Source organism: Danio rerio, chromosome 15 (assembly GCF_052040795.2).
Source record: "Danio rerio strain M-AB ecotype USA chromosome 15, GRCz13ab, whole genome shotgun sequence".
NCBI classification, from domain to species: domain Eukaryota; kingdom Metazoa; phylum Chordata; class Actinopteri; order Cypriniformes; family Danionidae; genus Danio; species Danio rerio.
The window spans coordinates 32,217,639-32,244,746 of record NC_141035.1 but is presented as its reverse complement, the minus strand read 5'-3'; the positions used below and the strand labels follow the sequence as shown (position 1 = coordinate 32,244,746).

The 27,108-nt window shown below is 39.9% G+C and overlaps 1 protein-coding gene across 3 annotated transcripts; it reads left to right on the top strand.

Annotated features, from left to right (window-relative positions):
- The first annotated feature begins 698 nt into the window (after positions 1–698).
- Positions 699–20,016, top strand: LOC101886064 (uncharacterized). 3 transcript variants are annotated; one of them, XM_087284338.1, is made up of 17 exons: positions 699–850; positions 1,393–1,533; positions 2,780–2,810; positions 3,834–3,880; positions 3,971–4,269; positions 4,703–4,942; positions 5,520–5,616; positions 6,338–13,914; positions 14,007–14,219; positions 14,314–15,359; positions 15,454–16,489; positions 16,584–16,715; positions 16,985–17,116; positions 17,391–17,651; positions 18,084–18,170; positions 18,535–18,591; positions 18,808–20,016. In XM_087284338.1, exons 7-8 carry the CDS (start codon positions 5,521–5,523, stop codon positions 13,145–13,147), a joined length of 6,906 nt encoding a protein of 2,301 aa, XP_087140464.1. In that variant the 5' UTR covers positions 699–850; positions 1,393–1,533; positions 2,780–2,810; positions 3,834–3,880; positions 3,971–4,269; positions 4,703–4,942; position 5,520; the 3' UTR covers positions 13,148–13,914; positions 14,007–14,219; positions 14,314–15,359; positions 15,454–16,489; positions 16,584–16,715; positions 16,985–17,116; positions 17,391–17,651; positions 18,084–18,170; positions 18,535–18,591; positions 18,808–20,016. The 3 variants fall into 3 exon arrangements, with proteins under 3 accessions (XP_087140464.1, XP_087140462.1, XP_087140463.1); XM_087284336.1 differs by lacking the exon at positions 699–850 and having other exon boundaries at positions 1,349–1,533; positions 4,853–4,942; XM_087284337.1 differs by lacking the exon at positions 699–850 and having other exon boundaries at positions 1,349–1,533; positions 4,853–4,942; positions 18,084–18,156; positions 18,808–19,504.
- Positions 20,017–27,108: the final 7,092 nt, after the last annotated feature.

Here is a 27,108-nt window from a genome sequence, read left to right as displayed (position 1 = left end):
CTTAGCAACCACTCGGAATACCCTTGCAACCACCTAGCAACACCTTAGCAACCACCTAGCAACCATTCAGAACACCCTAGCAACACCTCAGCAACTGCCTATCAAACATTCAGAACACCCTGGCAACTGCCTATCAACCACTTAGAACACTCTAGCAACAACCTAGCAACCACTCAGAACACCCTAGCAACTGCCTAGCAATGTCTTAGCAACCACCTAGCAACTACTCAACACCCTAGCAAGAAATTATCAACCACCTAGCAGAACATGTTAGCAGTGCCTAGCAACGACTAAAACACCCTAGCAACCACCTAGCAATGCAGTAAATCACTGATTTGTGATTGTCTTAGACATTTATACATTAATCAAATATAAACATAGCAGTTTTTTGTCTGCTCAGACTTGTTTTCAGGAAACACCAACTGTTACACACACACACACACACACACACACACACACACACACACACACAGACACACACAGACACACACACACACACACACACACACACACACACACACACACACACACACACACACACACACACACACACACAGACAGTGCCGGAGTGGAGCTCCTTTTTATCTCTGGAGTTTCATGCCTTAGAACGGCCCACTTCAGTCGACGACTGATTTTGTTAAAATAACGTTATTTCCAATTCAGTTTCAAATGACACTAACACACTAACACGTTTTTCAAGGATACAGGTGCCTTAGAACTTCACATTTTTATATATAAATGAGAACATTAATTCTATATAGATATCCAGTCATTTGTAATGGTTGTAACAAGTAACCCAAACAGTATTATATGTCTTTACACTAAAAATGAAAAAACGTATTTCTTCCTGGTGAGCTTTGAACGCGGGTCGCTGGCTTCGTAATCGAACGTGCTAATCACTAGACCACGATGTCGCTATTAAATACAGGTGTTGGGTACAAAGAATAACTATTGCACTGCTATTGATGTCTACTTTTTTTTTTTTTTTACCCTACTCTTTCTCCTCTTTTTAGATTTCTGATCAAGTTATGTCAGATTTATTAATGTAGTGAATCATCAGATTTTTATTAAGCAGGTGTAATCATCATTAATATTAATTAATATTCAGTAAGGTGCCGCTGTTTGGGGTGAAATGATAGTTACATCATCATTCACACACACACACACACACACAGAAAAATTATTTTAATTCAGACATTTTTATTTACTATAATACTTAAAGATGGCTAGATTCAAAATGGAACATGGTAAACAATGTCTCTGAGTTGTTATTATTACAATTAATTTACCTGTGTTATATATATATATATATATATATATATATATATATATATATATATATATATATATATATATATATATATATATAAAATGCACTCTTTTTTTAGTTAGGCACTAAAAAGTCACACTTGAAAACGGGTGTGGTCCTCTCCATAAATGGAGAAAATCTTAATTCTGCAGGTTGATTGGCTGTGCCTTGCCTTCTATTGGCCAACGATGATGAGCCGTCTTCAGGTTCCAGAACTTTCTGCGGTGAGTAGGTTGTTTTAGAGGTTTGCTCTTATAATTGCTGTTTCACGTTCAATTAAAACATGTATATTAAAAAGTATAGATTGTTGTTGCTTGTAGTGGATGTAAAAGTAGCCATTCATGTCCTTTAGTGGGATTTCAGGTGTGCATAATAATTCAGGCTGAAGCCGTTGTACTCACGGTTAGATCTTAACTTTATGCAGGCTGCTTTATCACGTACAGTCACGTTATACTCTAATAAATTTTAAACTGAAGTCGCGATTAGAAGAATTACGATTCAAGTCGCAAAAGCTGCGATTATTTCGATAAATAACGTTACTGTGGCGAGGGCGGCCCATTAAAACATGCTACTAACTATCGTCAACGTACTTAATCAGCAGCTGACCGTTACAGCAGAACCCACGAGCCTGTATTTCACTGATATGGACATGAAATGAGAGCTGTGAGCTACAGGTCTGCATTCCCGCGGCCCGCGGCTGTACTGAAGCTGAGAGCGAGACGGTGTGTGTGTGTGTGTGTGTGTGTGTGTGTGTGTGTGTGTGTGTTAGACATTTGACCTGCTTGCTTAAGGTAACGTGTCCTCTCGGCTATTACAGTGAGTCTTGTGGTTAGACACACATGAGCATGTTACCCTGCAGCTGGAGTTTTCTTTACCGCGTTTATCATGAATCAGCTGTGATATCCGCGCATTTAAGACTTTAACCGTGGCCGTTTGTCCGTATCACCGTCACTCCGATGAATAACTCGAGCCGCGGTAACCGCAGTCGAGAAGAATCGCAGCCCTTTCTGTTGCGTGTGGGAACATAATGACCGATTATAGGTGTTTAAGAACTTATTCGACAGCGCTAAAAAAGCAAGCGAAATTATATTTATTACATTAGTTTATTTGTTGTAAATGCTCTTGTCCTGTGCATGTAGGTTAGCCTTGTTTCAAGAACAGTGTTTTCTTTCAGCAGGTAAAATAAACGAACAAATGACATGTAAATGTATAAACTATACATTCTTTTGCTAGAATTTTTGTGCTGGGAAGTAAAATCTAAAATTGTGTATAGAAAGCATTGAAAGTGCACTGCGAATGTCGTGAAATCAATATAAAAAATGTTACACAATCTAAATGTACAGGTTTTATACATGTTTATTTAATATTGCAGATAGAATTTATGTAATTGACATTAAAATACAATAGTCATTTCCCTAGTACAAATGTGCTTTTTATGCGACATGATTGTTTCTACTTTTATCTTTTTAGAACTTTCACCAGCCTATCCATCCTGTGTCAGGTAATGATTGAATAATTAATTCTATAATAATTAATAATAATAATAATTCTGGCTTTTTGCAGCAGTTAAACTCACTTTTTGGAATGTAATCAGTTTTTAAGATAACATTAATTTCATACATTTATCAGACCACTACTATAAGGGGGGAAATTAAGTGAGCAAACATCCTGTTTCTCCAGATTTGTTAGTTATGGGCTTGAGTTAAAGGGATGGTTCACTCAAAACTGAAAGTTCTGTCATTTACTCACCCTTTATGTGTTTCATACATTCTTCTGTTGAGCAAAAAAATACTTTCAAGAAAGCTGGGAACCTGTAACCATTTACTTCCATAGTATTTATTTTTCCTATGTACTATGGAAGTCTAGTGTTGCTCCGATTTTTGCTTTTTTTCCCTCCAAAATATCTTTAGTATTCAACAGAATAAAGTTAGTCATAAAGGTTTGTAACCACTTCATTGTTAGTAAATGCATAAAAGTGAGTCAATTGTTTATTTTGGGGGGAATTATCCCTTATAAATTATTCTATTTTAACTTTTTTTTTTTTCAAGGAAAGTAAAGTACAGTTGGTCTGAGTAACACTTTTTTTTTTTTTTTTTTTTTTTTTTGGTGTGTCTGAAAAGTGTTATTCCATGGAATATCGATTTCTTAAACAAACAAACAAACAAAAAAAAAAAAAACATTTGTATTGTGTAAAATCCAGTACAAACATGTCTTGAAAAAAAAAACAAGAATTGGTTTACTGAAATGCATAACTACAGGTCTAAATTGTAAAGCCAGAGAAACAGTTAAGGGGTCTGTTTTCCCCCTACATCACTTTTCCGAGAATCTTTTGCAAATGACTCTGATAGTATGTTTGTCGCAAATTGACTCCTTTAAAAAATAGATACATGCTTTTGATATATCCCTAACAATTTATTTTATTCACAGATTAACTATGTTATTGATAAGTGATGTTTAACATGGAGAGAAGGTAATGCATAGTTGACATTAATTTTCATTAAAGTTATTTTTGTCCCTTTTTCAGAGAGACTCACCAGATATTCCAGATTCTTCACTGCACTTTGCATCTTGGTGAGTGTTGGATAACATTTTTATTTCAAAAATTGAGAAAACAATAGTTGTTGCTTTGACCTAATTTGTTCTATTTTCTTTATTTTTCAGGTTTCTTGTGAAAAATAAAACAACTACTTCTGTTGTTTTATTTTTCAGTGCTCTCCATATTTACAGGGATTACGTTTCTTTTGTTTTAATAAACTTAGAATTTTGTAATTTATATTTTCTTTTTTTTTTCTGCATTTTTTTTTCCTTAACTTTTTTTTTTTTTGTTTGTTTAAAAAAAAAAAATAAATTAAATTACACACTGTACTGTCTTCTATAGTTGCTAACCTCTGTTTTCTTCCAGATACTACAGGTTTCATTTTCTCAAGTTCTGCAGTGCTTACATCGGGGGAAGTTTTAAAGTATGTGCCAAAGAAAAAAACATTTAGTTTGCTTTCTAAATGTCTCGTAATGTGGCAAAAGTCACCTCATATCCTAAAAAGTACTTTGATGTAACATCATTTCTGTACATTTAATTTAGTTTATTTTCAACATGTAAATAATTTTAGTTTGGTGTGTCTGAAAAGTGTTATTCCACGGAATATTGATTTTTTTTTTTTTTTTTTTTTTTTTTTTTTGTAAAAATAAGTACAGACTTGCCTGGAAATACAAAAAAAAAGGTTACTGAAATTGGTTTACTGAAATGCATAACTATAGGTCTAAATTGTAAACCCAGAGCACCAGTTAAGGTGTCTGTTCTTCTTCCTGTTTTCCCCCATACATCACTTTTCCGAGAATCTTTTGCAAATGACTCTGATAGTATATTTGTCGCAAATTGGCTCCTTTAAAAAATAGATAAATGCTTTTGATGTATCCCTAACTATTTATTTTATATACAGATTAAGCATATTATTGATAAGTGATGATGTGTAACATGGAAAGAAGGTAATGCATAGTTGACATTAATTTTCATTAATGTTATTTTTTTTTTTGTCCCTTTTTCAGAGAGACTCGTCAGATATTCCGGATTCTTCAGATACTACTGGTTTTCATCTTGTCAGGTTCTGCAGTGCTTTCATCGGGGGAAGTTTTAAAGTATGTGCCAAAGAAAAAATGTTTAGTTTGCTTTTCTAAATGTCTCGTATTGTGGCAAAAGTCACCTCATATCCTAAAAAGTACTTTGATGTAACACCTTTTCTGTACATTTAATTAAGTTTATTTTCTACACATGTAAAGAATTTTAGTTTGGTGTGTCTGAAAAGTGTTATTCCACGGATTATTTATTCCTTAAATCTTTTAAAAAGCATTTGTTATTGTGAAAATATAAGTACTGACATGTCTGGAAATACAAAAAAGTGTAAAAGTAGTTTAGAGTGAAACAAGAATTGGTTTACTGAAATGCATAACTATAGGCCTAATTGTAAACCCAGAGAAACAGTTAAGGGGTATGTTCTTTCTCCTGCGAATTAATGGTCTGTTTTCCCCCTACATAAACAAAAAAAGGAAGCAAATGTAATTTGTTTTTTGTTGATCTGAAAAATGGTCCGATCTGTGACTCAGAAATTGAAGTGTGATCTGAGCTGTGAGATTTGTGACCCATTACACCACTAACATATATATGTGTATTTGTTTCTTTTAGACTTGTGTTTTATTTTTAACTTTTTTGTTAAAGGATGCCACGAAAAGGGAAGAGATCTCAGGCTCAGAAATTGCGCTGGAGAAAGGTAGACCTTCAAGATGTAGAAACCACCATTTCCAGCATTAAAGAGGTACTACTGAAAACTGACTGTATATCTAATTTGTAGAGTTAAAGCAGTCACCTATAAATGTAATGATAAAATAATTAGCTTTTTTATTTTAAAAATGGGATTAGGAATATTACAAAATTGCAGTTATTTTTTGCAAGTTTAGCTAAGCCTAGGAAAGACTGGCTTTTAGCTCTGCTTTCACTTTGTCTTCTGATTGAATGACAGGTTGTAATGCTGCTGCTTATTTCTTAAAGTGGAAGTAAAAGACTGAACATGGAAACTGTAAAGCCAGATGTGCGTCTAATATAAAATTATTTATTTATTGTACTTCGTGCATTGGGTGATAATAGGCTGTCCAGTCTCTGTGTTCAGTCCGTCACTACCATGATTGAAACCCAGACAGGCAGTCAGGCAGAGTATACAGAGAGTGAACCAAAGCGCTTTGGTGAAATTACAATGTATCCAATATTTTTATACAGAAAAAATTGCGATACCTCGATTTAATAAAACAATTTATCGTCTTAAAATGTAATTTCGAATTAACTGTAAAAATTGCCCGGCCCTACATTATAATTAAATATATTCATTTATTATTATATTATTTTATGTATTATTATTTATTATTGTTATAATATTACATATTGATATTTTGCTAGAAGTTCAACAGTGTTCTTCACATTTTCTCACTGATTGTAAAAATACAAACTTGACTAGCAGTTTTTATATTACATTATTTTTACAGGTTGAACAGGCCAGTACCAGTGCTGCTGTCAATTCCTTTTCTGTGAGCCAACATGCAGAAAGTTGTGGCAATGCAACCACATTTGTGTCAGTGCAAGCGTCTCATTGTCAGGATGATGTTAGATATGACGAGTTCTCCAGAAATCACCAGTGCACATGTGTATCACTGACATTCTTGGCCAGTCAGAGTGCAGGGCTTCAGTTTAAGATATCCGATCTTGATAGAGTTTTAGAGGAGGGGGATGCTTTGTATGTCAGCACTAAAATGCAGCTTATCGCTGAAAGAAGATTCCGTCAGAACCATCTATCTATGGAGGAAGTACCTTCTAAACTTACAACATTTAACCAAACATACAATGTCCACAAGTCTGAAGTCAAACTTGGATTTCTTCGAGCCAGAAGTGCCCCTGATATGGAAAATTGGTTTTTGCCTCTTGCCAAAAGACTGCAGTGTCTCACAGCAGATGTCACTCACGCACTTTTAATAGTTTCTCGACAATGTATTGCAGTGTTTAGAGATGGATCAGGCAGATATGGATTCTTTGATCCACATTCAAGGACTGCAAAAGGATTACCTGATTGTACTGGTTGTGGAACTGCTGTGATGTTAACTTTTCCCCTACTAAGTGACATGACTGACCAAATTCTGCAGCTTTTTGGGAAATGCCCTGATAATGAAAACTATGAATTCATGCCGGTCTCTTTTGAAACAGAGCAACAGGCTGGCCAACAGCCTTTACTCTCAACTTGTGCTCAATTTTCACAAGTAATTTCAGTTCTACCTGAACCAGAAGAAAATATTGACGTCCAAAATGGTATAGCCCAAGAAAACAAAGCCATGATGTCCAAAAAAAATAAGTCCAGAAGAAGAAGAGAAATGCGAAAAACAACTGAAAAATTCAAATCTAGAAAATCCAAGAACACCACTGCATCCTATGCAATGAAAAAACACAAACAAAGAGATAATGAAAGGGACCGGTATGCCGCCTGTTTACAGTTTCGGACAAACAAAAAAGAAGCTGTTAGGGAAAAGTACAGCCAGGATGCTCATTTTAGAAACAAAAAGAAAGACTGCAGTAATAGACGGTACAAAGATGAGATTGTTCTGTCAAAGAAGAAAGAATACATGGCTAGGAGGTATACCACAGATCCAGTTGTACAGTCAAAGAAGAAGGAATACATGGCTAAGAGGTATACCACAGATCCAGTTGTAAAGTCAAAGAAGAAAGAATACATGACTAGGAGGTACAGTTACGACACCATCTTCCAGGCAAAAAAAAGAGCACACATGGTCAGCAGGTACAGTACTGATACTGCTTTCCAGAAAAAAATGAAGGAATACATGATGAGGAGATATGGAAATGATTCTGAGTTCAGAGCACATCACATTCTCCAATGTACCCTCCATAAGAAACAGAAGCTTCCTAATAACACTACACGTATTCATCAGTTGCAATGTGCACTGAGGATTAAAAGGAAATACAAGATGTGCATCCGCTCCAGCTTGGAAACACCCCAGCCTTTGGTCAGTAAAGTGATGGAAAGTGCAATTCATGCATTCCGGTCTAAAATCCAGCAAGGTCCTACATACGTCTGCACAGTCTGCCACAGAGTCCTCTTTCCAGACCAAGTCAAGGCCTGTGATGGATCGAATTATGAAAAAGATGTTCAACTTTCATCATTTTGCTTGACAAGGAAGTATGTGCATACTTGCGACAGTGTCTGCTCAGATGATTGCACCGTTCCAGAAGAGAGAAGACGTGAATGGATCTGCCACACATGTGACAGCCATCTGAAAAGAGGACGCATGCCTTCAATTGCAGCAGTAAACAAGCTTGAACTGCCACCTATCCCTGCAGAATTGGCTGAGCTAAATGTGCTGGAACGTCAGCTTATTGCAAAAATTTTACCTTTCGCAAAAATAGTTGCACTGCCCAAAGGACAACAGAGAGCAGTTCACGGTGCTGTTGTGTGTGTGCCTTCGGAGGTGGAGAACACTGTCAACTCTCTGCCAAGACCAAGAAGCGAGTCCCAGCTCCTACAAGTCAAGCTAAAGAGACATGTCAGTTTTAAAGGATACCAGCACTTCCATACTGTAAATATGCACAGCGTACTGGCAGCTTTATCCAAGCTGAAGGAAGTGCATTCTGAGTACAAGGATATCTCCATACAAGAGCCTGAGGTATCTGAAGATCAGTTTGACGAAGACATTGATGCAGCAGAGGATAACCAAGAAGTTGGCACTGCTGAGCACGAGGAGCAACATGTCAGTGTGGAGGAAAAGGATGAACTTCGCCCCGGTCTTACATTGGACACGTGCATGCAGCCACCAGACATTGCACATGACATCTTGTCGTACGGTGAAGGGATCTTTAGTATCGCACCTGCACAAGGAAAGAAGCCTGTTGGATTTTTTAAAATCCCAAAACTGGAAGCCATGGCATTCCCTGTCCAGTTCCCCACAGGAGAGAACACAATCGACGAGGCAAGGCAGACAGCAGTTTCTCCTAGCATGTACTTCAACGTCAGATTGTTTTGTGTTGATGCCCGATTTGCAAGGGATCAAAGCTACCTTTTCTTTGCACAATTTGTGACAGAAACGCAACTGGCAAGAAACAGCATGTCCATTCAACTTCGAAAAGGTAAACCCATTACTAAAGATGGCCGAAGAATCTCCAATAGGATGCTTCAGGATTCCGATGAGGTTGAGAGACTTGTTCACAACAGGGATGCCACACGATTCATGCAGCCCCTGAGAGGCTCTCCAGCCTATTGGGAGAAGACGTTGCGAGATCTACAGGCCATGATTCGACAGCTGGGGACACCTACTTTCTTTTGTACATTCAGTGCAGCAGAAATGCGATGGCCTGAGATTGTGACTGTAATCAAAGCTCAACAAGGCGAAGAAATTGACTTTTCACAGCTTGACTGGGCGACAAAATGTGAAATCCTTAGGAGTAATCCTGTCACTGTCATGCGCATGTTTGAGAAGCGTGTAGATGCATTAATGGCTCACCTGCTTTTGTCACCTGCACAACCCATTGGTGAAGTGGAGGATTTCTTTTATAGAGTGGAGTTTCAGGCAAGAGGAAGCCCACATATTCATCTGCTTGCTTGGGTAAAGGATGCCCCAGATCCAGAGGAAGACAATGATGAGACAATATGTGACTTCATCGACCGTTACGTATCTTGCAAGCTTCCAGATCCCAATGTTGATCCTGAGCTTCATAAGATTGTGACAGAGGTTCAGCTTCATAGCAAAAACCACTCAAAGTCATGCAAGAAAGGCAAGGTGGTGTGTAGATTTGGATTTCCAAAACTACCAATGCCTAAGACCATGATCACTCATCCGATGCCAGAGCGTCCTGATGAGGGGGATGATGAACCGACTGACTCAGCAGCCAAGAAAAAAGCAAGGCGAGATGAGGCTAAAAAAGCAATGAATGAAGCCAAATCAAAACTCAAGCCTTTGTGGGATTTGCTGAATGATCCCAAATCTTCCTTCAACAATTTGTCAGACCTTCTAACCAAGTGCAATTTGTCCATGGACGATTACCTGAACTATGCTGAAGGACTCACCACTGGCAGTGCAGTTCTTTTGAAGCGTGATCCAAAGGAGACTTGGGTGAATGGCTACAATCCTGATTTGCTCAGGGCGTGGAATGCGAACATGGATATTCAGTACATCCTAGACGCTTACAGCTGCATCATGTATATGCTGTCCTACGTTTCAAAGCCGGAGCATGAAATGAGTGGCTTTCTTAAGAACGTTATCCAAAGTGTTCGTGAAGCCAACGTTAATGAAGAGGATGAAATGAAGCACATAATGCAAGCCTATGCCAAGCACCGGCAAGTAAGTGCTCAGGAGTCTGTGGCGCGAACATGCAGCTTGCCGTTGAAGAAGTGTTCACGAAGTGTCGTGTTTGTTCCGACGGATGACGATGCCCTCAAGATGAGTCTGCCCATAAGTGTGTTGCTGAACAAAAATCCTGAATCGGAGGACGTCTGGATGTCAGGTTTAATAGAAAAATATAGAGCAAGACCTCTAACGTTGGAGTTTGAAAAAATGTGTCTTGCAGACTTTGCATCCAATTACCGTGTTGTGTACGGTCAACAAATTAAAGGAAAAAATGTCCTCCGACTGCTTCACGATATGGGATTTATTCAAAAGAGGACTATCGGCAAGCCTGCAGTTATCAGATATGCTCGCTTTTCAGAGGAGAAGCAACCAGAAAAATTTTATGGAAGAATGGTGAAACTTTACGTTCCCCATCGCCACAATGAAGAGCTAAAACCTGAGGATTTTCCCACATATCAGCTATTTTATAAAAGCGGATTTGTGGAACTTCCTGGACATCCTGGTCTCCGGTTCCCTGTCTGCGGCATAGTAAAGGCATACCAGCAGAGATATGAAAAGCATGGCAAAGTTGTAGATAAAGCATTTGAACAACTTCAGCAGGAAGGACCATCTGAGAGTGCTTGGACAGCTTTTGCACCAGAAGTTGAAGTGGATCGCCTGGAATGCATAGCTGAACAAGAAGACGTCGGTCCAGAGGAAGATGACGAACAGGATGAGGTCCCTGAATTCCAGCCTCGTAATGAAGATGGCGACGGAGTTGCACCGCGCATAGTGGCGCCACAGATGAGTGTCGAGTTTGTCAGGAAGCTCTTTAGGAGTTTAAACAAGACACAGGCAGCCATATTTTACACCATTCGGCGGTGGTGTCAGAACCGTGTGTGGGGACTGAATCCAGAACAGTTTTTTTACTTCGTGTCAGGTGGTGCTGGATGTGGAAAGTCGCACGTAATCAAGTGCGTATACACTGAAGCAACGAAGATTCTGCAACAACTTCCTCAGCTCCGGGAGGATGGGGATCTCTCCATTCCTACAGTGATTTTAAGTGCATTCACTGGAACAGCAGCGTTTAACATTTCTGGAAAAACTCTGCATTCCATTCTAAAGCTGCCAAGGAACTTGAAGCCACCCTATCAAGGACTTGGGAACTCTCTTGATGATGTACGAGCAGGATTACGTCACGTGGAAATCCTGATTATTGACGAAATCTCTATGATTTCAAAAGACTTTTTTGCATACATCAACTGGAGGTTTCAACAGATCAGAGGCAGCAAGAAACCATTTGGGGGCATTTCTGTCATCGTGGTGGGAGACTTTTATCAATTACCGCCCCCGGGAAAAGCCAAGCCACTCTGTGTTTACGAAGAGGATGTGCTGGACTTTTGGAAGGACCACTTCCAAATCGTAACCCTCACAGAGATCATGCGGCAGAAAGAGGACCTTGCATTTGCCCAGCTTTTAAACCGATTGAGAGTGAAACGGAAATCTGATGCTCTTAAAGAAGAAGATAGAGCTTTGTTATTGCAAGCTGTGAGGAATCCCCAAGACTGCCCACGTGATGCATTGCACATATTTGCAACCAACAAGGAAGTCCACAGTCACAATAGTAACACGGTAAATGCTCTTCATGCTGACATCATAACCATTCATGCTGAAGATTACCGGAAAGACCCAAGAACAGGTGGGATGAAAAGACAGACTAAACCTGTCATGGGTAATAAAGACGACCTGCTTGACACCATACAAGTTGCAGTGGGAGTCCGCATAATGATGATAAGGAATCTGGATGTCGAAGATGGACTCGTCAATGGATGCTTTGGGAACATTGGAAACATTGTGACTAAAACAAGAGACGGAATTGCATTTGTGCACATGCTTGGCATTCAGCCCGACAATCCAAATGCTGGCCAGAAATACAGACGACGACTGCAAGGTGATCAGGACACTTTAGTCTACATTGAAAGATCTGAGGAACCTGTAAAGAAAAGAGCAGTCCGTCGACAATTTCCAATCAAGTTGGCCTACGCATGCACTGCTCACAAAGTTCAAGGCATGACCATGCAATCGGCTGTAGTATCACTAAAGAGGATTTTTGAGCCAGGAATGGCCTATGTTGCCCTCAGCCGAACAACCTCACTTGGTGGGTTGTACATCAGAGACTTTGATGAAAAAAAGATCTATGCTGATCCGGAAATCACAACCTCGTTGGAGAGGATGAAAACGGCAACGCTGGAAGGCATCATGCCACTTTTTGACTGGAAGAAAACCAACACCAGTCTGGTAGAAAAACTAATTGTTGTGCATCATAACACAGAGGGACTCCAATCACATATAGAAGACATCAAACACCATCATGAGCTGCTTCTATGTGATATCTTTTGTGTTACGGAAACGCACCTCTCCGGATCATGCATCTCATCACATGTCCAGTTGGAAGGCTTTAAGATGTTTGCAAGAAATAGACATGCGTCTTACTCAACCCTTCCAGAAATGGCAAAGAAGGACTGTGGTGGAGTTGCAATTTATTGCAAAGAGGACATTCAGGCGGAACCTCGACACTTTATACACCACGTCACCGACCTGGAGTTTGTCGTCATCAAAGTTGATGCACCAGTGACTGCAACAATTGCTGCGGTGTACAGGCCACCAGACTATAGTCTGGAAAAATTTTTGCCAAACATCAGGGGCCTTCTTGATTATTTGGAAATGATGAAGGAGAATCCCATAATTGTCTGTGGAGACTTCAACGAAGACCACCTCTCGTCTGGAAGAAAGCCCATTCTGGAGTTGTTCCAATCCCAACAATACCAACAGCTCATCACCAATGCAACCACAGAGAAACAAACACTGTTGGATCATATTTATGTTTCTCATCCAGACTTGTGCATGCAGTCAGGTGTTTTACACACCTACTATAGCTATCACAATCCAGTGTATTGTGTTTTGCCTAAATAATTCAGCCAACAATCCAAATGCTGGCCAAAAATACATACGCAACTGCAAGGTGAAGAGGACACTTAACTCTACATCGAAAGAGCAGAGGAAACTCTAAAGAAAGGAGCAGTTCGTCAACAATTTCTAATCAAGATGGCTAACACATGCACAAAGTTCAAGGCATGGCCATGCAATCGGCTGTCAAAAATCACAACCGCGTTGGAGAGGACAAAAAATGGCAACGCTGGAAGGCATCATGCTACTTTTTGACTGGAAAAAACCAACAACAGTCTGAAAGAAAAGCTTATCGTTGTGCATCATAAAGCAGAGGAACTCCCATCACATATAGAGGACATAAAACACCATCACCAAACATCAGGGGCCTACTTAATTATTTGGAAATGATGGAGAATCCCATAATTGTCTGTGGAGACTTCACCAAAGACCACCTCTTGTCTGGAAGAAAGCCCATTCTGGAGTTGTTCCAATCCCTACTATACAAACAGCTCATCTCCATGGCCACCACAAAGAAACGAACATTGGCCTACGTCTTTGACATGAAGTCAGTGTGCCACACAGAACCGGGAGACAAAAGACCTGGATAGAGCCTGATTATCAGCCACTCGTCTTTTACTTGGTGGTGTGTGCACAGTTGCGTGAAGGCGGTGTGTCGTACCTGAGGTGGATGCTGTGTGATGAGAGTAGAGTAGGGTCAGCAGCAAGGGACATCAGGAGGATATTGTGGCATCTTCAAAGTTTACAAAGGGCAGTGACAGCAGCAACAGTTGGTGAGTAGTACAGTGGCTTTTTAAATGTTCCATTATTTTATGTTTTTCCTTTGTATTTGTGTTTGACATTTTGTACTGAATTTGACTTGCAGTGGCGATGCTGGTTCGAGCCTCAGCTGGGTCAGTTGGTGTTTCTGTGTGGAAGATGCAAGAACAGGATGGATGAAAAGGCAAACTAACCCTGTCATGGGTAAAAAAGACAACCTGCTAGGCACCATACAAGTTGCATTGATTGGGAGTCTGCATAATGTTGATATTGTGGCATCTTCAAAGTTTACAAAGGGCAGTGACAGCAGCAACAGTTGGTGAGTAGTACAGTGGCTTTTTAAAGGTTCCATTATTTTGTGTGTTTCCTTTGTATTTGTGTTTGACATTTTGTACTGAATTTATGACTTGCAGTGGCGATGCTGGTTCGAGCCTCAGCTGGGTCAGTTGGTGTTTCTGTGTGCAAGATGCAAGAACAGGATGGATGAAAAAGCAAACTAACCCTGTCATGGGTAAAAAAAGACAACCTGCTAGGCACCATACAAGTTGCATTGATAGGGAGTCTGCATAATGTTGATCAAAAATGTGGATGTCAAAGATGGACTTGTCAATGGATGCTTTGGAAACATTGGAAACATTGTGACCAAAACAAAATACAGACTTGCATTTGTGCACATGCTTGGAAATCAGTCGACAATCCAAATGCTGGCCAGAAATACATACGACAACAACTGCAAGGTGAAGAGGACACTTTACATCAAAAGATCAGAGGAAACTCTTAAGAAAGAAGCAGTCTGTCAACAATTTCCAATCAAGATGGCTTACGCATGCACCACTCACAAAGTTCAAGGCATGACCATGCAATCGGCTGTCAAAAATCACAACCGCGTTGGAGAGGACAAAAAATGGCAACGCTGGAAGGCATCATGCTACTTTTTCACTGGAAAAAAAACCAACAACAGTCTGAAAGAAAAGCTTATCGTTGTGCATCATAAAGCAGAGGAACTCCCATCACATATAGAGGACATAAAACACCATCACCAAACATCAGGGGCCTACTTAATTATTTGGAAATGATGGAGAATCCCATATTTGTCTGTGGAGACTTCACCAAAGACCACCTCTTGTCTGGAAGAAAGCCCATTCTGGAGTTGTTCCAATCCCCACTATACAAACAGCTCATCTCCATGGCCACCACAAAGAAACGAACACTGGCCTACGTCTTTGACATGAAGTCAGTGTGCCACACAGAACCGGGAGACAAAAGACCTGGATAGAGCCTGATTATCAGCCACTCGTCTTTTACTTGGTGGTGTGTGCACAGTTGCGTGAAGGCGGTGTGTCGTACCTGAGGTGGATGCTGTGTGATGAGAGTAGAGTAGGGTCAGCAGCAAGGGACATCAGGAGGATATTGTGGCATCTTCAAAGTTTACAAAGGGCAGTGACAGCAGCAACAGTTGGTGAGTAGTACAGTGGCTTTTTGAATGTTCCATTATTTTATGTTTTTCCTTTGTATTTGTGTTTGACATTTTGTACTGAATTTATGACTTGCAGTGGCGATGCTGGTTCGAGCCTCAGCTGGGTCAGTTGGTGTTTCTGTGTGCAAGATGCAAGAACAGGATGGATGAAAAAGCAAACTAACCCTGTCATGGGTAAAAAAAGACAACCTGCTAGGCACCATACAAGTTGCATTGATTGGGAGTCTGCATAATGTTGATCAAAAATGTGGATGTCAAAGATGGACTTGTCAATGGATGCTTTGGAAACATTGTGACCAAAACAAAATACAGACTTGCATTTGTGCACATGCTTGGAAATCAGTCGACAATCCAAATGCTGGCCAGAAATACATACGACAACAACTGCAAGGTGAAGAGGACACTTTACATCAAAAGATCAGAGGAAACTCTTAAAAAAGAAGCAGTCTGTCAACTATTTCCAATCAAGATGGCTTACGCATGCACCACTCACAAAGTTCAAGGCATGACCATGCAATCGGCTGTCAAAAATCACAACCACGTTGGAGAGGACAAAAAATGGCAACGCTGGAAGGCATCATGCTACTTTTTCACTGGAAAAAAACCAACAACAGTCTGAAAGAAAAGCTTATCGTTGTGCATCATAAAGCAGAGGGACTCCCATCACATATAGAGGACATAAAACACCATCACCAAACATCATGGGCCTACTTAATTATTTGGAAATGATGGAGAATCCCATAATTGTCTGTGGAGACTTCACCAAAGACCACCTCTTGTCTGGAAGAAAGCCCATTCTGGAGTTGTTCCAATCCCTACTATACAAACAGCTCATCTCCATGGCCACCACAAAGAAACGAACATTGGCCTACGTCTTTGACATGAAGTCAGTGTGCCACACAGAACCGGGAGACAAAAGACCTGGATAGAGCCTGATTATCAGCCACTCGTCTTTTACTTGGTGGTGTGTGCACAGTTGCGTGAAGGCGGTGTGTCGTACCTGAGGTGGATGCTGTGTGATGAGAGTAGAGTAGGGTCAGCAGCAAGGGACATCAGGAGGATATTGTGGCATCTTCAAAGTTTACAAAGGGCAGTGACAGCAGCAACAGTTGGTGAGTAGTACAGTGGCTTTTTAAATGTTCCATTATTTTATGTTTTTCCTTTGTATTTGTGTTTGACATTTTGTTCTGAATTTATGACTTGCAGTGGCAACGCTGGTTCGAGCCTCAGCTGAGTCAGTTGGTGTTTCTGTGTGGAGTTTGCATGTTCTCCCTGCGTTCGCGTGGGTTTCCTCCGGTTGCTTCAACTTCCCCCACAGTCCAAAGACACGCGGAACAGGTGAATTGGTATAGGTTAAATTGGCCTTTGTGTGTGTGTGTGCATGTGTGTGAATAAGAATGTCCAGATGTTTCCCAGAGATGAGTTGCGGCTGGAAGGTCGTCCGCTGTGTAAAAATGGGCTGGATAAGTTGGTGGTTCATTCTTCTGTGGCGACCCCGGATTAATAAAGAGACTAAGCCGACAATAAAATGCATGAATAAATGAATTATTTTATGTTTTTCCTTTGTATTTGTGTTTGACATTTTGTTCTGAATTTATGACTTGCAGTGGCAACGCTGGTTCGAGCCTCGGCTGGGTCAGTTGGTGTTTCTATGTGGAGTTTGCATGTTCTCCCTGCGTTCGAGTGGGTTTCCTCCGGTTGCTTCGACTTCTTCAACAGTCTAAAGACACGCGGAACAGGTGAATTGGTATAGATTAAATTGGCCTTAGTGTGTGTGTGTGTGTGTGTGTGTGTGTGTGTGTGTGTGTGTGTGTGTGTGTGTGTGTGTGTGAGTAAAAAAGTATGTTCAGATATTTCCCAGAGATGGGTTGCGGCTGGAATGGCATCCGCTGCATAAAAACGTGCTGGATAAGTTGGCGGTTCATTCTGCAGTCGTAGCCCCAGATTAATAAAGCCGAAAAAATGAATGAATGTATGACTTACATTTTCTGTTATATTATTAATTTGTTACAGGCACAGCTTTAACACAACAGCAGCCTTTTCAAAGTGGACAGAATTCTTTGAGATTCAATCTAAAGCTAAGTATTTTGTTTCAGTTGTTTGTACTGCCTTGTAATACAGTCACATTTTCAGCATAATGTTAAATCTTAGTCTCATTCAAGTGTTGTGTTTTTTTTATGTTTTTACTACCAGAAGACCCAAGAAGATGTGTTGACTGAGAAAACAAATGTCCTGCAGTATTGTTGAGGAAGACATCTGCCTAACTATATATTGGTGAGCATGCTGTTAGGATCACGCCATTTAATTGTAGTGTGTATGTGTACTAATATGTATTGAAATTATAAAACAAACCAGTTGTCATGTTACAAAAGATTCTATTTTAAATATTGTTTAAGCTTCCTACAAAAAGAAATGTAAAAAATAAATATTTCCACAAGTTAAGCTGCATAAACTAAGAGACATTATTAAGGAGGTTATTCACCTAAACATTTAAATTATCATTTACTGGAGTTGCTTGATTCTTGAACTCAAAATACTTGAAAAATAAAATAAATAAAAAGCTTTTAAAATCTTAAAAGTTATGGAAAAAAAGCTATTGACTTTCTTTGTATTTTCTTTGCATCACTATTATTGTTAATGGCTGTTCTAACTAGTGCTTGTGTATATAGTGTTCTTATTATTGATTCATCAATCTCATGGTTGTAGGAGAAGACCAGGTGTATGCGCACTACGGCATTGCAGAATGATGGACCAGAGGAAGAACATCTCTAATACAGAGGTATTCTGAAACAAGTGAGTTATGCCATTAAAAAAAATTATATTTGCAATATTGTTTAAGCTCTCTCTAAAAGGAAACTTTTACAAAATATTTCCACAAATTAAGCTGCATAAACTTTGAGGCATTATTAAGGTGTTTATTCACCTAAACTTTTAAGTTGTCATTTACAGATAATCTACTCGTTTCAAATATGTCTGAGTTGCTTGCTTCTTGAACTCGAAATGCTTGAGAATGCAAAAAAAATCTTTAATGTTGTGGAAAAACAGCATTGACTTTCTTTGTATTTTTTGCATCCACTATGAATGTTAATGGCTGTTTTTTAATGGTGCTTGTGTATATAGTGTTCTTATTATTGATTTATTAATCTTATGGTTACAGGAGAAGAACAGGTGTTTGGCATTGCACACCACAGAATTGCAGGATGACGGACCAGAGGTATACTTTATTAGTACTTCTAGGAGAGTCTTGTGGTTCAGTGCATCTTGTCATAACTTGTGCTTTGTCTTTAAGAAGTATGGGCTTTGTAAAACCTTAGATTTTAAAGTAAACCGTGATTCTCATTTTCTCTTTGTTCCTGAAGTATCCAAACAATCAAAATATATTTTTTTTACTAATAATTTTGTCACATCTGTTTTGCCTCCTCTTCCTCAGGATATACAGTCTGTGCATGCCAGATCCAGAGGCCAGATGGTGGAAGACGGTGTCCTGCAACATTTTAGATAATTTTAACGTTGTTTAAAAATGTTATTAGCTTATACATTTAAAAAATGTTATGTTATGTGCCACGCCCAAGAAAGATGGGTACTCCCTTGCTGAGTCTGGTCTTTCCAAGGTTTCTCTCCAAACTTTTTGGAGTTTTTTTCCTTGCCACAGTCGCCAATGGCTTGCTCACAGGGGGTGTTGTGCCAAGTCCTGTCTTCCCCTCGTGTCCTTTATCTTTAAACTTAGATTCCATAGTAATTTAGCCATACAAATGTTAATAAAAAGGAGCTTAAAATTAATTTAAAACAAGTAAAAATAGGCTTAAGAGTACAAATAAAGCTTAGTCAATCATATCATCACAATTTAGGATATTTATATGCAGCTTAGGTTTGAATATATTTGCCATTAATAAATACTAATGAGTAAAATGTTTGCACCATAAACTATTAATTGTTATAAATCAATGTAACTTTTTTTTTTCTCAGATTAGAGCCGCAAATTATTTGCAGAAAGGGACAGTAGGTCAGGTAAAAATTGATTATCATCACATATGGCCAAAGTACATTTTTACTTTAAACAACGTAAAAAAATAATAAAACCCATTAGCATTTAGATCAGTTTCTTAGGGCACTTTAATATTAATTAATTAATAATAATAATAACAACAAAACTTTTGTGTTTATAGCTGGCATGGTCTTTATTAAATAAACATTCCCAGCACCAATTTATAGCAAATAATCATGTCATTTTATTATTTTTAATTAAACTATGTTTAGCAGGGTGGTTGAACTGCAGATTTATTTATAAATTTAACTCTGCCACTGTACACAGTATGTGATAGTGCACTGAATGAGGTTTTAAATTAAAATCAACCATTTTAAATGCACATATATATATATAATATTATATAATTTATTATAATATATAATTAATATAATATATTATAGTATAAAAATTAGTATAATTTACAATGATGTGTTTAAGAAAAACATCCATATTGGAATTAAACAGTCATTAGGTAGACTTTATTATTGCTCTATTGCTTAATTCATTATTCTAACATTTTAGTAGGTGTGACTGGGATCAGACTGGTGGACAGGATTTGGCACAACAGGCTTTTTTTTAATCAATTTAATAAACAATTTGGTTTAATTGGCACAGTCAGCTTGTTTTGTCTTTTATTGAATGTCTGTCAATGCTACATCACTATTGACTTTAAGAAGCAAGTATTCAGTACTACAAATGCTAATTGCATATGTTAGATTAAGCACAGTCTACCTAAATGTGCTTTAACCTGTGCTATGATGTAAGTATTAAGGTTTTAGGTGATGGTATGATTTATTTTTAAACATAACAGTTTTGCAATTGCATCTGATACACAGATGATTGTAAGATGCAAGTGGTTAAACAAATTTGGACCCATGTTGAAGTACAATATGTGAAGCGAAACAATGTTGCTACTTTACCAGTATTGTGGTTATCCTAGACACAACCATTTGTTATTGAACCATGGATGCAGAGCCACAACGGCTTGAGGACAGGTATGACTTTTGAAGGGTGATGACATCTTTAATTCAATGGCTTATTTTACATTTATAAATAAAATGGCTGACAACCAAAAATCCCTATAGACTTAACATGGACACAAAATGGCTGACATTGATATGGAGATTAGTAAGTCGTAGAAGCTTGAGACTGGGCTCATTTTACTTGGCCTATCAAGTTGGTATTAAGTACTGACATAACAAATTTGTAGACACTCCCTAGCAACCACTTTAAGCCCCCTAACAACTATTTGCATTACCCTAGCAACCACATAAACACATGAATTTAACCATTTCTCCGCATTTACTGCTATTTTGCCCAGTTTAGTACCATTTTGTACCCCATCGATTTGCCACGCAAACCCCATTCACATTTCCTTTAGGAAATGTACAATTCTAGTTATTATTATTATTATTCTCCTCCGGAATGAATCGCGATTTTGAGGGGCTAAACATGCCCGAAAACTCACGCAACTTTGCACACGCCTCAGAAGTGGCGAAAATTTACGTTTGTTAAGGGCTTCGGAAGTGGGCGTGGCAAAATGACTCGACAGCGCCACCTAGAAAAATTAAACGGACGAGCCCCCGATCCACGAATCACGCACATGCACGAAAATTGGCATACACCTCAAACATGCCAAAACATACAAAAAAGTCTCTTGGAGCCATATCTCAAACCCAACAGGAAGTCGGATATTTTTTACTTCCTGCGGCGAAAAAGTGGCGTTTTTGCCATTTCCAGGCGTTGTACTTTAACGAACTCCTCCTAGGGATTTTATCCGATCGACACCAAAATTGGGTTTTGTCATCTAAAGGCCTTGGCGATGTTAAATTGCGAAGCTTTAGAGTTTTCGTCGATGGGCGTGTCCGTGGCGGCCTCGCAAACTTTGACGATTCGCCACAAAACAGGAAGTCGTTATAACTCAGGCATGCATTATCTGATCTGCCTCAAAATTCACACGCTTGATAAGAGTCCTGACCTGAACACGTTTACATGCCAATATCCAGATACAGTTACAGCGCCACCTGCTGGCCACAGGAAATGACATGATTTACGGAATCATAAACTCCTCCCACAAATTTTATCGTATCAACACCAAAATTGAGTGGTGTTATCTGAAAGCTCTAGCGATGATATATTGTGAAGATCTAGAGTTTTCGGAGAGGGGCGTGTCCGTGGCGGTATGACAAACCTCAACGCTTCGCCATGGAACAGGAAGTCCTTATAACACAACCACACAATGTCCGATCTGCCTGAAACTTCACATGGTTGATAAACGTCATCTCTTGAACACATCCACATAACAATATTGAAGTGGGCGTGGCAAAATGACTCGACAGCGCCACCTAGAAAAATTAAATGGACGAGCCCCCGATCTACGAATCACACACATGCACAAAAATTGGCACACACCTCAAACATGGCAAAACATACGAAAAAGTCTCTTGGAGCCATATCTCAAACCCAACAGGAAGTCGGATATTTTTAACTTCCTGTGGCGAAAAAGTGGCGCTTTTGCCATTTCCAGGCGTTGTATTTTAACGAACTCCTCCTAGGGATTTTATCTGATAAACACCAAAATTGGGTTTTGTCATCTTAAAGCCTTGGTGATGTTAGATTGCGAAGCTTTAGAGTTTTCATCGATGGGCGTGTCCGTGGCGGCCTCGCAAACTTTGATGATTCGCCACAAAACAGGAAGTCGTTATAACTCTGGCATGCAATATTCGATCTGCCTCAAAATTCACACATTTATTAACAGTCCTGACCTGATCAGGTTTACGTGCCGATATCCAGTTACAGCTATAGCGCCACCTGCTGGCCACAGGAAATGACATGTTTGACACTCTAACAAACTCCTCCCACAAACTTTCCCGTATCAGCACCAAAATAGAGTGAAGTCATCTGAAAGCTCTAGCGATGATATATTGTGAAGATCTAGAGTTTTTGCAAGAGGGGCGTGTCTGTGGTGGCATGACAAACCTCAACGCTTCGCCATGGAACAGGAATTCCTTATAACTCAACCACACAATGTCTGATGTGCCTGAAACTTCACATGATTGTTAAAAGTCCTCTCCTGAACACATCCACATAACAATATTGAGTCAGTCATAGCGCCACCTGCTGGCAGAAGGTAGTTTGGCTTGTAACTCGGCCACACAATGTCAGATCTGCCTAAAATGTCACATGGTTGATGAAAGTCCTCTCCAAAACACATCTACATAATAATATTGAGTCAATCATAACGCCACCTGCTGGCAGACGGTAGTTTGGCTTATAACTCAGCCACACAATGCCCCATGTGCCTGAAACTTTACATGGTTGATAAGATTCCTCTCCGGAAGACATCTACATGCGAATCTTAAGTCACAGTTATAGCGCCACCTGCTGACAGATGGTAGTTTGCAGTATAACTCAACCACACAAAGTCTGATCTGGCTGAAACTTCACAAGTTTGATAAAAGTCCTCTCCTGAACACATCTACATAACAACATTGAGTCTGTCATAGCGCCACCTGCTGACAAAAGGCAGTTTGGCTTATAACTCAGCCAATCAATGTCCGATCTGCCTGAAACTTCACATGGTTGATAAGTTTCCTCTCCTGAAGAAATCTACATGCCAATCGTGAGTCACAGTTATAGCGCCACCTGCTGACAGGAGGAAATTTGGCATAAATCTGTTATTTTCTCAGATTTTTTTATTATATCGGCTTAAATTATTACTGTCCGCTGTTCTCTGTCATCCTGAGGCCACCGGGCGGCGGTGAGCCCGAGTGCGAGGTCCCTATCATCGCTGCTTGCAGCTTTAATTCTTCTTCTTCTTCTTCTTCTTCCGCGGAATGAATCGCGGTTTTGAGGGGCTAAACATGCCCGAAAACTCACGAAACTTTGCACACGCCTCAGAAGTGGCGAAAATTTACGTTTGTTATGGGCTTCGGAAGTGGGCGTGGCAAAATGACTCAACAGCGCCACCTAGAAAAATTAAACGGACGAGCCCCCGATCCACGAATCACGCACATGCACGAAAATTGGCACACACCTCAAACACGCTAAAACATACGAAAAAGTCTCTTAGAGCCATATCTCAAACCCAACAGGAAGTCGGATATTTTTGACTTCCTGCGGCGAAAAAGTGGCTTTTTTGCCATTTCCAGGCATTGTATTTTAACGAACTCCTCCTAGGGATTTTATCCGATCGACACCAAAATTGGGTTTTGTCATCTAAAGGCCTTGGCGATGTTAAATTGCGAAGCTTTAGAGTTTTCATCGATGGGCGTGTCCGTGGCGGCCCCGCAAACTTTGACGATTCGCCACAAAACAGGAAGTCGTTATAACTCAGGCATGCATAATCCGATCTGCCTCAAAATTCACACGTTTGATAAGAGTCCTGACCTGAACACGTTTACATGCCAATATCCAGATACAGTTATAGCGCCACCTGCTGGCCACAGGAAATGACATGATTTACGGAGTTATAATCTCCTCCCACAAATTTTATCGTATCAACACCAATATTGGGTTGTGTTATCTGAAAGCTCTAGCGATGATATATTGTGAAGATCTAGAGTTTTCGCAGAGGGGCGTGTCCGTGGCGACATGACAAACCTCAACGCTTCGCCATGGAACAGGAAGTCCTTATAACTCAACCACACAATGTCCGATCTGCCTGAAACTTCACATGGTTGATAAACGTCATCTCTTGAACACATCCACATAATAATATTGAAGTGGGCGTGGCAAAATGACTCGACAGCGCCACCTATAAAAATTAAACGGACAAGCCCCCGATCCACGAATCACGCACATGCACAAAAATTGGCACACACCTCAAACATGGCAAAACATACGAAAAAGTCTCTTGGAGCCATATCTCAAACCCAACAGGAAGTCTGATATTTTTAACGTCCTGTGGCGAAAAAGTGGCGCTTTTGCCATTTTCAGGCGTTGTATTTTAACGAACTCCTCCTAGGGATTTTATCTGATAAACACCAAAATTGGGTTTTGTTATCTTAAAGCCTTGGTGATGTTAAATTGCGAAGCTTTAGAGTTTTCATCGATGGGCGTGTCCGTGGCGGCCTCCCAAACTTTGATGATTCGCCACAAAACAGGAAGTCTTTATAACTCTGGCATGCAATATTCGATCTGCCTCAAAATTCACACATTTAATAACAGTCCTGACCTGATCAGGTTTACGTGCCGATATCCAGTTACAGTTATAGCGCCACCTGCTGGCCACAGGAAATGACATGTTTGACACTATAACAAACTCCTTCCACAAACTTTCCCGTATCTGCACCAAAATAGAGTGGTGTCATCTGAAAGCTCTAGCGATGATATATTGTGAAGATGTAGAGTTTTTGCAGAGGGGCGTGTCTGTGGTGGCATGACAAACCTCAACGCTTCGCCATGGAACAGGAAGTCCTTATAACTCTACCACACAATGTCCGATCTGCCTGAAACTTCACATGATTGATAAAAGTCCTCTCCTGAACATATCTACATAACAATATTGAGTCAGTCATAGCGCCACCTGCTGGCAGAAGGTAGTTTGGCTTATAACTCAGCCACACAATGTACCATGTGCCTGAAACTTCACATGGTTGATAAGATTCCTCTCCGGAAGACATCTACATGCCAATCTTAAGTCACAGTTATATCGCCACCTGCTGACAGGAGGAAGTTTAGCATAAATCTGTTATTTTCTTAGATTTTTTTAATATATTGGCTTAAATTATTATTGTTCGCTGTTCTCTGTCATCGTAAGGTCACCGGGCAGCGGTGAGCCCGGGTGCGAGGTCCCTATCATCGCTGCTTGCAGCTTTAATTATTTATTTATTTTGCAGAAGCTAGCTATCTTTGTTTTAACTAGACGTTTTGGGAGTTTTGCTTGTGCCTTTTGTATTGCCACATTTAACTGTTCGACAGACCATTGTCTGATTTTATTATTATTAAAAAGTATTTTTTGTTGTTGTAAACTGTAATACCATCTGCCAACTGTTAAATACAAGTAATGTACATTCAACCAGCAAACTAAATCTTTTTATAAGAATGTGAATTTAAATATATATATAAAATATATTTAGGGACCGAGCACCGAACGGTGCAAGGCCCTATTGGAATTGCTCCGTTTATTAGGGACCGAGCACCGAAACGGTGCGTAGGCCCTATTGGAATTGCTCCGTTTTTTATTATTATTATTATTATTATTCCGCCCCCTATCGGGGCACTTTTGAGGGGCTAAACATGCCCGAAAACTCATGAAAATTTGCACACACACCAAACGCGGTGTAAATAGCAGGTTGATATGGGTCTCGGAAGTGGGCGTGGCAAAATGACTCGACAGCGCCACCTAGAAAAATTAAACGGACGAGCCCCCGATACACGAATCACGCACATGCACGAAAATTGGCACAGACCTCAAACATGCCAAACCATACGAAAAAGTCTCTTGGAGCCATATCTCAAACCCAACAGGAAGTCTGATATTTTTAACTTCCTGCGGCGAAAAAGTGGCATTTTTGCCATTTCCAGGTGTCGTATTTTAACGAACTCCTCCTAGGGATTTTATCAGATCGACACCAAAATTGAGTTTTGTCATCTAAAGGCCTTGGCGATGTTAAATTGCGAAGCTTTAGAGTTTTTGTCGATGGGCGTGTCCGTGGCGGCCTCGCAAACTTTGACGATTCGCCACAAAACAGGAAGTCATTATAACTCAGGCATGCATTATCTGATCTGCCTCAAAATTCACATGTTTAATAAGAGTCCTGACCAGAACACGTTTACATGCCAATATCCAGATACAGTTATAGCGCCACCTGCTGGCCACAGGAAATGACATGTTTTACACTGTAACAAACTCCTCCCACAAATTTCATGGTATCAGCACCAAATTTGAGTGGTGTCATCTGAAAGCTCTAGCGATGATATATTGTGAAGATCTAGAGTTTTCGCAGAGGGGCGTGTCCGTGGCGGCATGACAAACCTCAACGCTTCGCCAAGGAACGGGAAGTCCTCATAACTCAACCACACAAAGTCTGATCAGCCTGAAACTTTATATGATTGATATACGTCATCTCTTGAACACATCCACATAACAATATTAAAGTGGGCGTGGCAAAATGACTCGACAGCGCCACCTAGAAAAATTAAACGGACGAGCCCCTGATCTACGAATCACGCACATGCGCGAAAATTGGCACACACCTCAAACACGCCAAAACATACGAAAAAGTCTCTTGGAGCCATATCTCAAACCCAACAGGAAGTCAGATATTTTTAACTTCCTGCTGCAAATAAGTGGCATTTTTGCCATTTCCAGGCGTTGTATCTTAACGAACTCCTCCTAGGGATTTTATACTATCGACACCAAAATTGGGTTTTGTCATCTAAAGGCCTTGGCGATGTTAAATTGCGGAGCTTTATAGTTTTTGTCGATGGGAGTGTCCGTAGCGGCCCCGCAAACTTTGACGATTCGCCACAAAACCGGAAGTCATTATAACTCAGGCATGCATTATCTGATCTGCCTCAAAATTCACATGTTTAATAAGAGTCCAGACCAGAACACGTTTACATGCCGATATCCAGATACAGTTATAGCGCCACCTGCTGGCCACAGGAAATGTCATGATTTACAGCGTAATAAACTCCTCCCACAAATTTTTTCGTATCAGCACCAAATTTGGTGGGTTGTTATCTGAAAGCTTAAGT